The 17,797-nt window shown below is 43.8% G+C and overlaps 1 protein-coding gene across 1 annotated transcript in view; it reads right to left on the reverse strand.

Annotated features, from left to right (window-relative positions):
• Positions 1 to 6,138: 6,138 nt before the first annotated feature.
• The window catches only part of LOC306930872 (secreted frizzled-related protein 5-like), a gene marked incomplete at its 3' end in the record, with an annotated part of 23,032 nt that continues 11,373 nt past the window's right edge, over positions 6,139 to 17,797 (reverse strand). The window contains exons 2-3 of the mRNA XM_079511968.1: positions 8,292 to 8,443; positions 6,139 to 6,165 (exon numbers count right to left, since the gene is read on the reverse strand). Of these exons, the coding sequence (XP_079368094.1) occupies positions 6,139 to 6,165; positions 8,292 to 8,443 (179 nt within the window). The remainder of the gene's footprint in view (positions 6,166 to 8,291; positions 8,444 to 17,797) is intronic.

Here is a 17,797-nt window from a genome sequence, read left to right on the forward strand (position 1 = left end):
ATGCATGCTGCTGTATACTGAGCCTTTTCACCGTTACCATCCATGCTGCTGTATACTGAGCCTTTTCACTGTTACCATCCATGCTGCTGTATACTGAGCCTTTTCACTGTTACCATCCATGCTGCTGTATACTGAGCCTTTTCACTGTTACCATCCATGCTGCTGTATACTGAGCCTTTTCACCGTTACCATCCATGCTGCTGTATACTGAGCCTTTTCACCGTTACCATCCATGCTGCTGTATACTGAGCCTTTTCACCGTTACCATCCATGCTGCTGTATACTGAGCCTTTTCACCGTGTCCATGCATGCTGCTGTATACTGAGCCTTTTCACTGTGTCCATGCATGCTGCTGTATACTGAGCCTTTTCACTGTGTCCATGCATGCATGCTGCTGTATACTGAGCCTTTTCACTGTGTCCATGCATGCTGCTGTATACTGAGCCTTTTCACTGTGTCCATGCATGCTGCTGTATACTGAGCCTTTTCACTGTGTCCATGCATGCTGCTGTATACTGAGCCTTTTCACCGTGACCATGAATGCTGCTGTATACTGAGCCTTTTCACCGTGACCATACATGCTGCTGTATACTGAGCCTTTTCACCGTGTCCATACATGCTGCTGTATACTGAGCCTTTTCACCGTGCATGCTGCTGTATACTGAGCCTTTTCACCGTGCATGCTGCTGTATACTGAGCCTTTTCACCGTGCATGCTGCTGTATACTGAGCCTTTTCACCGTGACCATGAATGCTGCTGTATACTGAGCCTTTTCACCGTTACCATCCATGCTGCTGTATACTGAGCCTTTTCACCGTGACCATACATGCTGCTGTATACTGAGCCTTTTCACCGTGACCATACATGCTGCTGTATACTGAGCCTTTTCACCGTGACCATACATGCTGCTGTATACTGAGCCTTTTCACCGTGACCGTGCATGCTGCTGTATACTGAGCCTTTTCACCGTTACCATCCATGCTGCTGTATACTGAGCCTTTTCACCGTGACCGTGCATGCTGCTGTATACTGAGCCTTTTCACCGTGACCATGCATGCTGCTGTATACTGAGCCTTTTCACAGTGTCTATGCATGCTGCTGTATACTGAGCCTTTTCACCGTTACCATCCATGCTGCTGTATACTGAGCCTTTTCACTGTTACCATCCATGCTGCTGTATACTGAGCCTTTTCACTGTTACCATCCATGCTGCTGTATACTGAGCCTTTTCACTGTTACCATCCATGCTGCTGTATACTGAGCCTTTTCACTGTTACCATCCATGCTGCTGTATACTGAGCCTTTTCACCGTTACCATCCATGCTGCTGTATACTGAGCCTTTTCACCGTTACCATCCATGCTGCTGTATACTGAGCCTTTTCACCGTTACCATCCATGCTGCTGTATACTGAGCCTTTTCACCGTGTCCATGCATGCTGCTGTATACTGAGCCTTTTCACTGTGTCCATGCATGCTGCTGTATACTGAGCCTTTTCACTGTGTCCATGCATGCATGCTGCTGTATACTGAGCCTTTTCACTGTGTCCATGCATGCATGCTGCTGTATACTGAGCCTTTTCACTGTGTCCATGCATGCTGCTGTATACTGAGCCTTTTCACCGTGACCATGCATGCTGCTGTATACTGAGCCTTTTCACTGTGTCCATGCATGCTGCTGTATACTGAGCCTTTTCACCGTGACCATGCATGCTGCTGTATACTGAGCCTTTTCACCGTGACCATGCATGCTGCTGTATACTGAGCCTTTTCACTGTGTCCATGAATGCTGCTGTATACTGAGCCTTTTCACTGTGTCCATGAATGCTGCTGTATACTGAGCCTTTTCACCGTGACCATGAATGCTGCTGTATACTGAGCCTTTTCACCGTGACCATGCATGCTGCTGTATACTGAGCCTTTTCACCGTGACCATACATGCTGCTGTATACTGAGCCTTTTCACCGTGTCCATACATGCTGCTGTATACTGAGCCTTTTCACCGTGACCATACATGCTGCTGTATACTGTATGCATGCTGCTGTATACTGAGCCTTTTCACCGTGACCATACATGCTGCTGTATACTGTATGCATGCTGCTGTATACTGTATGCATGCTGCTGTATACTGTATGCATGCTGCTGTATAGAGCGTCGCAGTCCCGCCCCCTACCCTGGACCAGGAAATGAAACCCAATGCATTATTCTCATAGACATTTCTTAAAGTATTTATTTAAAGACGGTTACGCCGCAGACAAAGCCAACTCGAGTCGTGACAACTCATGACAACACAAACAATATTTTGGACCAAACAAATAATTACAAAGAAGAAAAACAACAAAAAAAGTGTTGTAACCTGCCGTTTTTTTTCTTCTTTCTAATTATTTGTTTGGTCCAAAATATTGTTTGTGTTGTCATGAGTTGTCATGACTCGAGTTGGCTTTGTCCGCGGCGTAACCGTCTTTAAATAAATACTTTAAGAAATGTCTATGAGAATAATGCATTGGGTTTCATTTCCTGGTCCAGGGTAGGAGGCGGGACTGCGACGCTCTATACTGAGCATTTTCACCGTGTCCATGCATGCTGCTGTATACTGAGCCTTTTCACCGTGACCATGCATGCTGCTGTATACTGAGCATTTTCACCGTGTCCATGCATGCTGCTGTATACTGAGCCTTTTTCTCCTGGTCAAATAAAGACCCTTTACCCAGAACTGCCTGACACGCAGTGTGACACACCCACATCCATCACTATTTGTCATTGACCATGACCTGATCTTGACCATGACCATGATCTTATGCACAAACATGTGTGGGCACGCACGCACGCACGCACAGATGGAGCCTTTTTCCGATACAGTATCTTATCCAAAGGCACCGCGCTGACAGGTAACCATAAAGCCATCATTTCCTCAGTGAGAGAATAAATGGGTGAATTATTGTGTAGCCATCTCTCTCTCTCTCTCTCTCTCTCTCTCTCTCTCTCTCTCTCTCTCTCTCTCTCTCTCTCTCTCTCTCTCTCTCTCTCTCTCTCGTACATTCATATCCCTGGCCTTGACAGAACCCGCGGGGGCCTTCAGACAGGACTTTATCACCTGTGGTTATTTCATGACACATACAACACGTATCCCGTTGCACCCAGTTAGCCGATATGGCACAACACCAAATGTTACATGTGGTTCCCTGTGATTAAACACATCAGACGTTTTGCTTCGTAGGAAAACGGAGTTGTTGTGGCATCCCTCTAGAGTCTAGAGGGATGCCACAACAACTCTGTTTTCAGTGTTTCCCAACCCGGGGTCCTCTTGGGAGGGTGGGGGAGTGGGACAGGACAACATACCATATTATGTCGTCCAATGTAAAAAACATACAAAATGGCGTGATATGTTATCTAATGAAAAGAAAAAAGATCAACGACAATGCCATGCTTCACACTGTCATCCAATTTAAAAGTTATACAAACAGTTATACAAAAAGCCTGCATACTGCATATCGAATGATATCGAAATTGGAAAGTTGGACAATAGCGGAAAATCGGACATCCCTAACAAAAACCCATGAAAGAAAGCAGAAGAGGCAGAAGAAAAGAAAGATACAGATATGTATTGATGTTGTGTCTAATGTTTCCTAAGTAAACTCAACCTGTTCCTTATTGAGCTACTGTATACCAGCGGTCACTTCTGGGGCACTGATCTCGCCGATGGCTCACTGGCCCCGCTGTTGTTGTTGTTTTGAGAAAGTGTTTGTGTTTATTTTGGCACGGGCCAGGCCCGTAAAATGTCTATTCTCAGCGCTTGAGAAATTAAATCAGGCAGCGTCCGTGCGAGCTGGCTGTGAACTGATTGCCTGTGGTGCGCTGCATGGCGTCGGAGACGCACAGAGATAAACATGCAAACCTCATCACTGACTAGGCTTAGTGTGCGAGATAAGTGGAGGGCATGCAGTTTAGTTGCAGGTTTAACCATGTGCATGTATGTGTGTATTATAGCACTGTACTGTCTGTCGGGTGGAATGTGGAAACCTTGCATGTCCAAAACTGTTACTTTTTATTATTTAAAAATGTATATATTTATTTAAACATAATGAAAATAGCTGATCTACAAGCTCACAATGCGTCACAATGTGACACATTGTGAGCGTGCCTTGTACATCTGCCATTTTCACTATATTTTGTGCAACACTCATATTAAAACAAAATAAACATACATTTTTAAATAGGCATGAGATAGATGTGTGAGCAAATAAATGTGTCTAAGCCCTCATGTGTCATATAGAGTCAGTCCAGTACAGTTTGAGCGTTATGTGATGAGTTTGTCATCGGAAGCAGACGATTTGTTGACTTGTCCCTCTCTACATCAACAGAGGGTTGAGCAGGGGCCCCGGGGCCTTCAGCAGGGAGAGGACAGTACTTGTCCCTCTCTACATCAACAGAGTGTTGAGCAGGGGCCCCGGGGCCTTCAGCAGGGAGAGGACAGTACTTGTCCCTCTCTACATCAACAGAGCGTTGAGCAGTTGACAGTTTTCTAGTCCATTATGGACCGGGACAACAAAACTGTACCGAAAAATTGCTTCGATAACGCATGCGAAGGATAATGTATGACACGGCACTTCTATCTGTTACTTCTCTGACTCTGACACAGCACAGTTCAACTTCAGCCGTCAATAGTGGGACACCGCTGAGAGCGACACACAGCTGTAGTTAGGTTCTTAATTAAGGGCGCGTTCTGAATGCAATGCAAACTAATAGGCGAGTGCGCTCCGGTGCGGTATGCAAAGGGAAAGAATGACTTCTGTCCGTGACAATAATCAATCCTACAGTTTGAATTCTGTACACACGCACACATAGAGCAACAAATATGATATGGGGAAAACAATTGAAGATATTATTATTATTATTATTTATTTCTTTGACTTTCGACTTCTCCTAATTTGAATCGACTTGTGTTAATGAATGCCCTAATAGTGCATTAGGCTTTAGACTGAGAACCACTGGGATAGTGCATATAGGCTCTAGGCTGTTGATGCTCTAGCACAGGGGTTCTCAACCCGTGGGTCGCGACCCCTCGGGGGGTCGCCAAATTATTTTAGGGGGTCCCCAAATTATTAAAAAAAAAAAAGATTTAAAAAATAAATACAAATTGGGGGTCGGGAGGGGGCGGGGCGGGGGTCCCGAGACGTTGCCAAAGCATTTCCGGGGGTCCCCGGCCAAAAACGTTGAGAACCCCTGCTCTAGCATGACAAATACAAAGTTTAAAAAGATAAGTCTTAAAAAGACAAAAGAGTGGCCGCACACGCTGATAGCCAAAGTGCCGATTTATTTATTAGGATGCAGAGTAGGAAGCAACGTTTCTGCAGATGCAACTGCCTTCTTCATGGTCTCAAATACAACGTTTAACCTATATTTCACACGGTAAGAACAAATATTAAAATTAAAAAGAAAACAAATGCAAAATGTTCAGCAATAAAACAATACCTGCAATACAGATGCCAGGGTGAAAGTCATTGATATATATATATATATATATATATATATATATATATATATATATATATATATATATATACTGTGTATATATACACATTCTTGCTTACTTACTTATTAAAAAATACTAGTGCATAATTCCAAACTTTTTGTATAGTATATATATATAATTATTATATAATATATATAATATATATATATATATAATTTTGCAATAATAATGTGTGGTTGTCACAAAACACCTGGACTTGTCTCACAGCATAATCCGGGGTTTGGGAAGCAGGGCTGTACATACAGTACAGTACATTTAGTGTACAGCCATGCATGCTGGTGGTCTGTTCACATCATACACAGGTACCTGACACACTGTCCATATACATTATGTACTGTATACGAACGCATGAGGAAAGACAGAGACACACTTATCACGTTAAAATAGACAATCCAAACACACGCGGCAAGGGTCAATTTTTACACTCAGGGTTTCGCCAGTTTCATTCCAGTCTGCGACGTAAAAGGATGTTGAACCGTATCTTGCCTTCAATCGACATACAGGACAAATTGATGAAAAACAGTCCGTAAATGGTATTTACAGACATGAAGCCCGAATCAATCTTTACCATGCGTTTAGACGTTTTGTTTGAAGTGCGTCGTTGAGGTTACCGCTGATAGTCCCCGAGCAGGGACTGGAAAAAGGCAATTTGGCACTAAGTGAGACAAATATTTCCCCCCTTTTTGTTTGAGAGATGTTCTGCTATGTCTATTGCCTTCTACTTAGCAGCGCTATTTATCGTTTACCGGGAGGCTCTGTGAACATCACTTTGTCAATGGAATTAGGCGGCTCCTATGTGCTTGTGCACAGAAACGCAGTAATGGCACGCTGTTGCATAGAACAGATAATATAGTGCACCATCCTGTGTACAGTATGTCATTCCCGCGCATTATAAGCCTGGTTTACAAGATCCTCCTGTGTCGCATGCCGTGTCTTGTTTCAGCGATGTTCCATAGCGTCTGGGAATGTTCCCGTCCTGTCAGCGGCTTTCTGACCAAATAAGGAAGGACACAAAGTCGATAATAACGTCCAGACAGAGTCTGCATTACTCCTCTGATTATACTGTAGCTGATTTGAATGTGTAATTATAGAAATTGATATAGATTTTGTCATGGAAGAACACAGAGTAAAGTCCTGAGTGTGAATCTTACCCTGAGTGCACAAATGGAACCAAATGGACCCTTATAAAGCTCCACTTGGTTCCATTTGTCTCAGTGCAGAAGGCTATACGGATTGATTGATTGATTGAAATATTTATTAACAGTTTGCAGAATTACAGTACATTTCAAGCACAACTCAATACAAAGACTGTTAACTGTGAGTGGACGACCCAATTAAGCATTACACTTGTTTACAAGAGGGTCCACCATGTCCAATTCATCAAAACATTTAGAGACGTACAAATAGACACTTCTATATAGACAAAGAACAGAACAGGAATTCATCATAACGGAGAGGTCATGTTGTCCACCACTCGTGTGAGACTGTGTGGCAAATGCAAAAAGGGTGTCCGTTGGATCAAAATGGTTGGACAATGAGTCTCTGCATGGATCAAAGAGTGTGACGCCGTGCTCTTCCGGGCACAGGACAGGTCCCCTGGGCGGTCAGCGGTGACACATATCCCGGTAGAGAGAGTGGGGGCTCGTCCTGGGCTTGGAGGGGCTGAGTCAGCATGGTTGGTGGTGGTCAGAGCGATGAACATACTGTGAATGAGTCTGATGAGCACTGGTGGAACACAACTAAGTACGTTTAGTCAAATATTTTATCCAAGTACAATTCATGTACTTTTACCTTATACGAGTATTTCCAATTTTTCATTCTCATTCTACTCCACTCATCTACTTCTACATTTATTTGACAGACTTAGTTACTAGTTGGTATTCATTCAAAACAGACATCAACTGATAAATGATGTAAAATGATTATAGGTGAATCTACCTACTGTACATGTAAAGTAATTAAAATCAGCCCCTTTACCAGCTTTAACATTAAAGTGATGAACACATGAATGTATTACTAATTGCAATCCAATAATAGGATTGAGGAATGGGCCTGCTGCATGGGTACTGTTCCATTTGGTACTGTAAGTCTATTTTTGATGCCACAATACTTTACTTTTACTGTAGTATTATAACATTTTGGTATTTTTTACGTATATGTAAAACAATCTCAGTACATAGTCCACCACTGCCGATGAGTATGTGTTATTATAGCAGGAGGCTTCCAGGAAAGTGCACTGAGGACTGTGCACGGATGGATGGATGGAGTGTGTGACTGGGTGGCTGGTTGGTGGTGGTGGTTGTGCGCAGTGGTGGAAAGTAACTAAGTGCTTTTACTTAAGTACTGTACTTAAGTACAATTTTGAGGTATTTGTAGTTTACTTGAGTATTTCCAATTTCCAGTACTTTTACTTCTACTCCACTACATCTCAGAGCCAAAATTTGTACTTTTACTTAACTGCAATCATTTGAAAACTTTAGTTACTAGTTACTTTAATTTTGATTAGAAAACATACATTAACCACTTCAACCCTGTACTTTTCATCTGCTATTTTCAATAGATTTTGTACACATTTTGAACTTGTGAAATGGGACATTCTGCAATACGAGTACTTTTACTTTTAGTACTTTAAGTACATTTTTATGCCGATACTTTTGTACTTTTACTCAAGTACATTTTCAATTCCGTACTTTTACTTTGTAACGAAGTAGTTCTAAATTGCAGTATTGGTACTTTTACTTAAGTAAAACATTTGAGTACTTTTTCCACCACTGGTTGTGCGTGGTGTGGTTCGGGGTGGTGCGTCTGTGCTCCGAACAGACCCAGCACTGTCCTCGTCTCCTCCCGCCTCCAGAACACACACTCATACTCCAGGAATCTCCCCTTTGTCTCCGCCAGCCGCTGCACGGGCACTGTTTATATAAGTGAGAATGCCCACCTGAGAAATGGCACGGCTCGAACCTTGCGCCTGCTAAATTCACTAACCACAGGGAACATGCACTCATTCCTGCCGCTACCACTGTCCGACACGCACGCACGCACGCACGCACTGTTGTCCCCCACTAACGGTGGTCCTTTATTTTTTTATTTTTTTTAAAGATATTTTTTGCGGCTTACGCCTTTTATTGGTTTTTGAAGGGACAGACAGTAGGCTGACAGGAAACGGGAGAGAGATGGGGGAAGACATGCAGTAAAGGCCGTGTCGGGCTCGGGAGTCGAACCCGCGGCACACTGCGACTGGATTACCAGTCGGGTGCCCAGACGGTTACGCCACCGCCTGGGCCGGTGTTCCTTTATTAACTGGTGTTGACAGATGTATACAGAGCTTGTGTGGGGTGTGATGAAGGAGCAAGGAGGATCTCTGTCTGTCTGTCTGTCTGTCTGTCTGTCTGTCTGTCTGTCTGTCTGTCTGTCTGTCTGTCTGTCTGTCTCTGTCCCTCCGATAACTGAAGGTCAGTCCGGCCAAGGGTTGGATCGTCACTCACTTCACATTGAGTGCGTCAGTCATCAGTGCCTCTGTCCTCCTGCATGGAAGATGTCACCATCTCACTCCAAAACAGTTCTGATATGATATGTCCATGTTTGTCCAAACCATATTGACTCAGAATGAATACACATGTGCAACCCCTGGCGTTACTTGAACTCTGAGAGTTTTGTTACAAATGCTGCAATTCTGATTCCATTACGTGGGTGTACTAGATGTCAGTCAGTGCAAGCGCGAGCTCTCAAAGTGCTCTTTTTGGAACCAAACTGATACCTGTATGTACATATACCGTAGTTTTAACATAAAACCTCTCTTATATTGCTTTTCAAGCCATAACCGAATTGATATTTTGGATTCCGGTGCATTTATTTAATGCATTTAGCTGCAGTTCAGTGATTCATCACCATCAGCGTTCATCATCCCAAGGTTTTTTGTCCTGTGAGACTGCTGTTGGCCCTTCAGTCATATTCTGCTGCAGTTCCACTTAATGAATAACCGCTGCTCCAAGAATCATGGAGTCAAACCGCATGTAATGCAGGTAATGGGCCTGCGTGCGTCCAGTGCAACACACCAGCCTGCGGAATGTCCGCAGTGTGCTGCTACAGTGCAATAATACCCGGTGTAATGTGCCACTCTGTGGTTTTGGATCACAGTGGCTGTTCCCTCTCTGCCTGTGACCGTGAGCTCACTCAGTCTGCCTAAACAAATACCTTGTTCCTCCTAGAGAGAGAGAGAGAGAGAGAGAGTAAAAGAGAGAGAGAGACTACTGTACTTCATAGAGCATAATGCAATATATTTCGGAGGAGACCAAAAGGAGATACGGTCATAAAGAGAAAGAGACAAAGCATTTACAGTGCAAAGCCTCCAGGACCATGGCGACCTCACAGTGTGCAGTATGAGCTAGTAGGCGCCGCCACCCATCTAGCTGTATCCGTTCCCAGGACACAGAGGCAGCTACAGGGTGCTCGGCGGGGTGGGGCGGGGTTCAGGGATGGATGGATGTGTGCCCGGTAGGCAGTGGTGGCGAAAGTAAAAGTATCAATACTGCAATATAAAAATACTCTGTTACAAGTAAAAGTCCGGAATGCAAAATGTACTTGATAGCAGGGCAGATAGCGGAAATAATCGTTCACTTGCGGATACAAGCACCAACATTGGTACACATACTCCTTAGGGATTGCTCTTTTGATAAAACCATTGTGCCAAATAAAATGTCAATATGGCGGCCATTTTTCAAGATGGCCGCCATTGAATATACAGTAATATTGCATTTCGCAATAAAATCCCATAGACTTGTGCTATTTGAATGATCTTGGTGTCAAATCATACATTTTTCACTATGTAGAATCCAAATTTGGACCCATGGACTTACTCACTGGCTTCCTTGTACCATATATCAGTCCCGGAATCCTAATATTCTGCTAAATTAGAGGTTTGTGTTATGCCTGATTCAGGTAAAATGGATGGTAGTGTATATCTTAATATTGTTAGAGGTTTAGTGTGTGTGTGTGGGGCGTGGGGGGGGGGGGGGGGGGGATGTCAACGTACAGCCAGGGCACACTGGTGGCACCGCATGTGAAACTCAGCATGGGGTTCAGTATCAGCTGAGTAATTTGTTTGGTGTAGCTAAATAATGACTTCAGTGTCCCAAATGTTGTCTAATAAGCCCTGCATATTTTAGCTAGATTACATGTAGTGTACCATGTATGATGTTAGACAACCGCGCCTGAATTGACAGGTTACCAGCACGGGAGAGTCGAGCCAATGGTAAGGGGGCTATACATGACTTATTCATGGTCTTACCAACATGGTGTACAGATCGCACAGGACTTAAATGATACTGGATGAACGATCGGGCTAGGTGTAACTTTTATTGTCGAACCTAGTCGTATCCCATACCTTATTGTGCATGATGGCGGTAAAAGGATAATCCCTCTTCACTGAATACAGATAATGATCATACTGTGATACCTTGATTACCATTCACCAAGATGTCTAATATAGACCCAGGACCGCCTAAATTCAAGACTGACTGGAGCAAGTGTTGTCTTTGCAATGAGAAGAATAGTATGAGCTCTCATCACCACATGCAAGACAATCACAACAACAACTAATATTCCCTTGGTGGCATTGAATAAACTCTGAGGAGGAACAAGGCGCAATATCACGAAGGTTGTCGCATTATGTTCAACAACACGAAACTGGAGAGAGTGAGAACCACAAAACGAAAAGCAGAGAGTGCTCAGCCAGTGGAATGCCAGACCAAGTGGAGTAGAACCAGCATTAAAAGCCAAACATGTTTCAGATGTGACAAAGATGTTGCATTCTCTGAAAGAAAGCTATGACGATGAATCTCAATAAGAGAGTTGCAAGACTCAGTGGTGGAGATGTTATTGCACAGGAGCTCCAATACCACACTGCTTGCTTGGCAGACCTGTACAATAGAGAGAGGTCATAACTCACAACCACAAAGAGACTGGAAAAGGAACATTCAGATTTTAGATCTGGTGAGGGTCCTTCAGTCCTCCGACTTGCAGACATCCAGGCACTGGGCGTACAGGTGAACTATATTATAGTTCACCTGTACGCCCAGTGCCTGGAACAGCTGGGTGTTGATGCACCTGCTGTCAACTCCACAAGACTGAATGAAAAACTGCTGTAAGAAATACCTGATTTGGAGGGACTTGTGGTCCAGCATATATGTCTTTGCAAGATGTTAGCTGCTTTGCTAAGGACAATAGCTTCACTATAAGAGTCAGAGGCTTCTGACAAGCCAAAGCCTACATCTTTCTGGAAAGCCAAAAGAACATCCCTTCCCTGCTTGTGAGCATCCAACTCGGTATTTCTGACAGCATGAGTTTTTCCTTCAGTCTTGTGGAGTTGACAGCAGATCAACACCCAGCTGCATTCCACTGGCTGAGCACACTCTGCTTTTCGTTTTGTGATTCTCACTCTCCAGTTTCGTAATGCGACCACTTTTGTGATATTGCGCCTGGTTCCTCCTCAGATTTTCTTCAATGCCACCACCATCATCAAGTCTGTCTGGATCCATTGTATTAATATGCATCTCATTCATTGTGTGAAAGAGGGGAATATTAGTTGCAATCATAGTGTAGCCATCATGTTGTGATGGTCTTGCATGTGATGAGAGCTCTTTACTATTCTTCTCTTTGCAAAGACAACACTTGCGAAAGGGAAATTCTTGGCCGAAACCGAATACCGAATATAGGAAACAGTTGGCCGAAAACCGAATACCGAATATACAAATATGATTAATATTATATATCTTTTTTCCTACCATTGCTGTCATGGCTGTACCTTAAAGCTACCTGATTTATGGCAAAAGGAATGGTTATGACAAAACTTAACTTAAATAATAATCACTATTATGGGTCCATAAAACATTTATTCAGCTCTTTTGAATGCATTAATTGCATACATATTCGGTGATATATTTTCTGCCTATTCAGGCCGAAACCGAATAGGCCGAATATTCGGTGCATCACTAATCTACACCTAGCCTGATCGTTCATCCAGTATCATTTAAGTCCTGTGCGTTCTGTACACCATCTTGGTAAGTCCATGAATAAGTCATGTATAGCCAACTTACAATTGGCTCGGCTCTCCCGTGTTGGCATACCCTGTCAATTCAGGCATGGCTGTCTAACTAAACATCATACATGGTAAACTACATGTAATCTACACTAGCTATTAGACAACATTTGGGACAATGAAGTCATTATTTAGCAAGCTACACCAAACAAATTACTCAGCTGATACTGAACCCCATGCTGAGTTTCACAGGAGCGGTGCCACCAGTGTGCCCTGGCTGCGTTGACATCCACTCTGTTGAGCTACTACATTACCACCCCCCCCCACACACACACACACTAAGGCCCTCATTTATCAATCGAGTGTAAAATCTGCCCCAAATTCGAGTGTAGGATTCGTAGTACACCCACGTCGGGTCGGCATTTACAAAGTGATCGCAGACAGCTGTTTCTTCCTTAATTTCGTTCGGACGTTTATAAATGTGACGGCTGAAATCTATCTGGCACGCCCTATGAAATCAAGCCTCGCCCTCGTTTTTGCGACATGAACAACTGCAGTACGACCTTGGAAACCATAGTTACATGACGAAAAAAGTCACCCCCTCTCATACACACACAGACGCACGCACACACACGCAACTTGCAAGTCCAACTGGTTTGTTGTAGCCTATCTTAAATAAATAAAGAACGAACACCTGTATGAATTAAATAAAGCTGTAGCTGTAGTACCCTGTCTGTTTCTCCTCTCGCCTCCCTGGCCTTGCTGCCCACACACACGCACACACACACATACGGGCCGTGGCCCAGTCAGTTTAGAGCTGGCCCAACTTTGAGCCTTAATTGTGCATGCAAATTTCTGGTTATTAAACCACAGCATGCAAGCCGCCTTTGTTTTAAAATGGTTCCCCAAACCGTTCACAGTTCACACTTCACTATCGGCCGGGGATGCGCCCCCCCCCCCCCCCCCCCCCATGCTAATTTGCCCAGTCAATCATTTGATCCGTGCTACGCGCCTGCCGTGTGTTGTTAGTTGTTGTAGCCTATATTAAATTATTAAAGTATTTATTCATTTAATATAGCCTACAACAATATATTAGTGAACGAAAATCTGAACCTGCATGTGAACAATGAATTAAATAACAAATAGGCGCACACACACGCTGCTGTTTTCCTCCTCTCCTGTCCTGTCTGTCTCTATCACTGTGGTCCGTTCATGACACCGCGACCATGCACGTTTATGACAATCTATTTAGATTACCTCGCTAGTCGCAGTAGTCGGTGCAGTGGCTGGGCTGTCAACTGACAATTATATAAATGTGCAGCCTAAACCAGCCTCATGTGGCACACTGGCACTGGTGGGCTGGCAGCCTGGCTGGGTGGTTTAGCCTATACCTAACTCCGATGCGGTCAGCGGTCCCCAATTTTGCGCTGGCACGGCACATTTGGCATTCGAGCGACACGTCGGGTTTATCCTTAAAACGACGAGATGTAACTCGAGAAAGACATGGCTGTAGATTGCACTATAGCCTACCCGTTGGTTGGTAGACTTGACTATAGCAGCATGCACTCTCGATCCAGTTAACTATTCCAGGAGGGGGGGGGCACCGGCATGCGCTCATGCAAAACACTGTTTAAATGGCTTAAGCATCAAAACTTGCAACATTGTTTTAATTGCGCGATTTTAACTGCTTGTAAAGTTGGTAATCTCCTACCAATTTCATATGACACAGACACATCGTTGATGTAGGCCTATTCCTTTCTTCCTTTTCTTTTTCTTTTTTTTTTTACATGTAGCACATATAGGCCTACATACATACTACATACATATACTTTTATATTAACATTTTAGGAGTGAATACATATGTTTAGATGCCTGTGACAGCCTCTCAGCTGGTCAAACAATGCTGCTCCGCTGTTCTACGACAGAAAAACAGGTGAGGACAAAGCGTACGACAGCTCCCGACCAGACGTGGTTTTTGTCTTGGCTCAAGTTCAAAATCAAACGTTGGCGCAAATCGTAAATGCCGAAAATTGCGGTAATTTCGGCGTACACCCATATTTTGGCGTACGCACGGTTGATAAATGAGGGCCTAAACCTATAACAATATTAAGATATACACTACCATCCATTTTACCCGAGTCAGACATAACACAAACCTCTAATTTAGCAGAATATTAGGATTCCGGGACTGATATATGGTACACGGAAGCCAATGAGTAAGTCCATGGGTCCAAATTTGGATTCTACATGGTGAAAAATGTATGATTTGACACCAAGATCATTCAAATAGGACAAGTCTATGAGATTTTATTGCGAAATGCAATATTACTGTATATTCAATGGTGGCCATCTTGAAAAATGGCCGCCATCTTGAAATTTTATTTGGCACAATGGTTTTATCAAAAGAGCCATCCCTAAGGAGTATGTGTGCCAATTTTGGTGCTTGTATCCGCAAGTGAACGATTCACCTGTAAATTGCATGTTATCTGCCCCGCTATGAGTAAAAGTGCAAAGGTATTGGCATGAAAATATACTTAAAGTACCAAAAGTAAAAGTACCGGTACATGTATTATGCATTTATCCCATTTTTTTTTTTGTATGTTTTCTTTTTTTTTTGCTTTTGCCTTTATTTTATATTTCTTTTGGAGGGACAGACAGTAGGCTGACAGGAAATGGGGAGAGAGATGGGGGGGATGAAATGCAGTAAAGGCCGTCGGGATCGGGAGTCGAAGGCCCAGGCCCAGAATGTCCCATTTCAAGTTTTCACTTTTTAATCATATAAAAATATTTTCAAAATAGCCGAAATGTATATACAGTAGGGCTGAAGTGGTTATTGTATGTTTTGTAAAAAATATAACTAAATAATAAGGGCCTTTCTCAGCCCCACCCCTCTCCCATTGTTTATATTGTGTTTAGTTTCCAAGATGGCCGCAGCACCAGGAGGGGGTGGGGCGGAGGTGAGTGGGTGGGGTCGACATATGCCCTTACTTGAGTACATTACTTAAATGTAAACTAAATTAAATGTACTTACTACCGGTGCTGGAGGATGCGCAGCATACAGGCCATAACCCTGTCACAACAGAGAACACACAGGAACAAATGTGAGCAGTTGGCGTGCCTCAGGGGCGATTTATGAAGGCCCGCGCATTGGTTTGTGGACGTGCGGCGAGATGTGCTGCACAGATAACCAGGCTGAGTTAGCGGGCCGCATTTTCATCTGAAAGGGGCGTCCAAACAAATGATGTCGCCAACATCCCAGGCCTTGGGTGTCACGTTGAGATAGTTTTCCGCGAGGCACCGGGGCTGATGATCTCACCCCGTCATATGTTTGATATAAGTGCTTTCAGCTGCGCTGCGCCTTTATCTGCAACTGGAAATGTGCGTGGACAAGCTGAAGGCACGGATAACGGAGTGCTTATTATTTTTCATCTGGCGGTGTTATTAACCCATTTTGGGCGGGAACCCCTTTTGGTGTTTTAAACATGTTATAATTTAGCTATTGAAAAATAGCAGATCTACAAGCTCATAGCGCGCCACCGAGTGGCGCGCTACAAGCTTGTAGGTCTGCTATTTTTGAAAAATCGTGAAAATGTGGCGCAAATCTTTGAATAAATATTCTTTCAGAGCGAACGTTTTTAACTCAAATCTTTGCTTCTGGGGGGTCCCTGGAACAACATATTTTCAGATGGGGGTCGGCGGCCAATTACATATATTTTTGGGGGTCCTTGACATGAAACTGTTTGAGAACCACTGACATAGAAACATGGGGTTTTCAGAAAACTGGGTCAAAATGGGTTAATGGAATGGTCCCGTGCGAGTAAACATGGGTGGGGGATCTTCTATTTATCTGAAAGCGCCATCACGCGTCATTTATTTACACGCAAACTACGACGGTGGTTGTCATATCATATCATATTGTATCATGTCCTTCCTCAAGGAAACACATAAACACGGCGGAACAATGCTTCTCAGTGCAGGCGTATCGCCGGGCGGACAGATGGGGCGTGACGAGACCACAGACCTGGAGCAGAGGACTCACACACACTGCCAGCTCCCCATGTTGTTGCGTGATGGTCTTTCATTCCTCGTTTTGATCGAGTTATAAAGAAGGGAGACTCGGCGACCTCTGCTCCTCAATGCTGGGATTTCCATCACTGTTTATATTTGGAAAGGGAGTGTTTTCTGGTCCCTGGATGGGGATTGTGGGAATGAGAATGTGCTTCTACTACAGCAGTACTTCAGCCAGCTGATGGTTGCTCAGCTGACTTTTTAAGAGAGCACGACGGAGCTGTTAGAGGTTAGGTTTCCTCTGTGGACACATCAACACGCACGCGCACGCGCGCACACACACACACACACACACACACACACACACACACACACACACACACACACACACACACACACACACACACACACACACACACACTGTTCGCAGGTCAGACCAGTGACCTTATAGACACTCTTATCTATCCATTCAGCTACGGCTGCCACATTGATGGTGAAAGTGGTTTTCCAAGCCTCACTCTCTTGTATTACAGTCATGTAAAGCTGGCTCTTTCATTTTGCACACCTGGCTGTAGATCTGCCATTTTCAAAAGATTTGTAAACATTTGAAAACTTGATAAAAAAAGAGAAGAAGAGAGAAAAAGAGAAGGATCCGGGCGCACCTTTATTAAATTAAAAAGGCAACTGCCAACATGTTTGGACCTACATCAGGGCCCTGATGAAGACCTTGTAGGTCCTCATTTTTTAACTTTGTGTGCCCGGATCCTTCTTTTTATCTATGCCTTGATCTCGTTTTTGATCCGTGTGATCACCTTTTTATCATTATCACGTTTTGCTATCTCCATTGAGCACCTGGTTAGTTCCTCTTTTTTCTCATTTGAAAACTTGAAATGTACATTATGCACACAGTACTTTTACTTGTGGTACTTTAAGTACATTTTGATGCCAATACTTTTACTCAAGTGCATTTTTGAATTTGAAAAACATTTGAGTACTTTTTCTAACACTGCTGTTAATGCAAAACATTGCCTCGGCTTTTGCAACCGTGCCGAGATGGCCCCTGCAGCATATGGTCCGCGAGGACGCATCATCCCATGGTCCGCGAGGACGCATCATCCCGGGGCTTGATGGGTGTTCGGAGCACGAGCTCTGCAGAGCGTTCGCATACTTCCAGTGTGGCCTTGTGACATCTGAGTGATATGTGGTGAACCCAGGGTTCCTG

This window comes from Electrona antarctica (genome assembly GCF_951216825.1).
Source record: "Electrona antarctica genome assembly, chromosome: 10".
NCBI classification, from domain to species: Eukaryota; Metazoa; Chordata; class Actinopteri; order Myctophiformes; family Myctophidae; genus Electrona; species Electrona antarctica.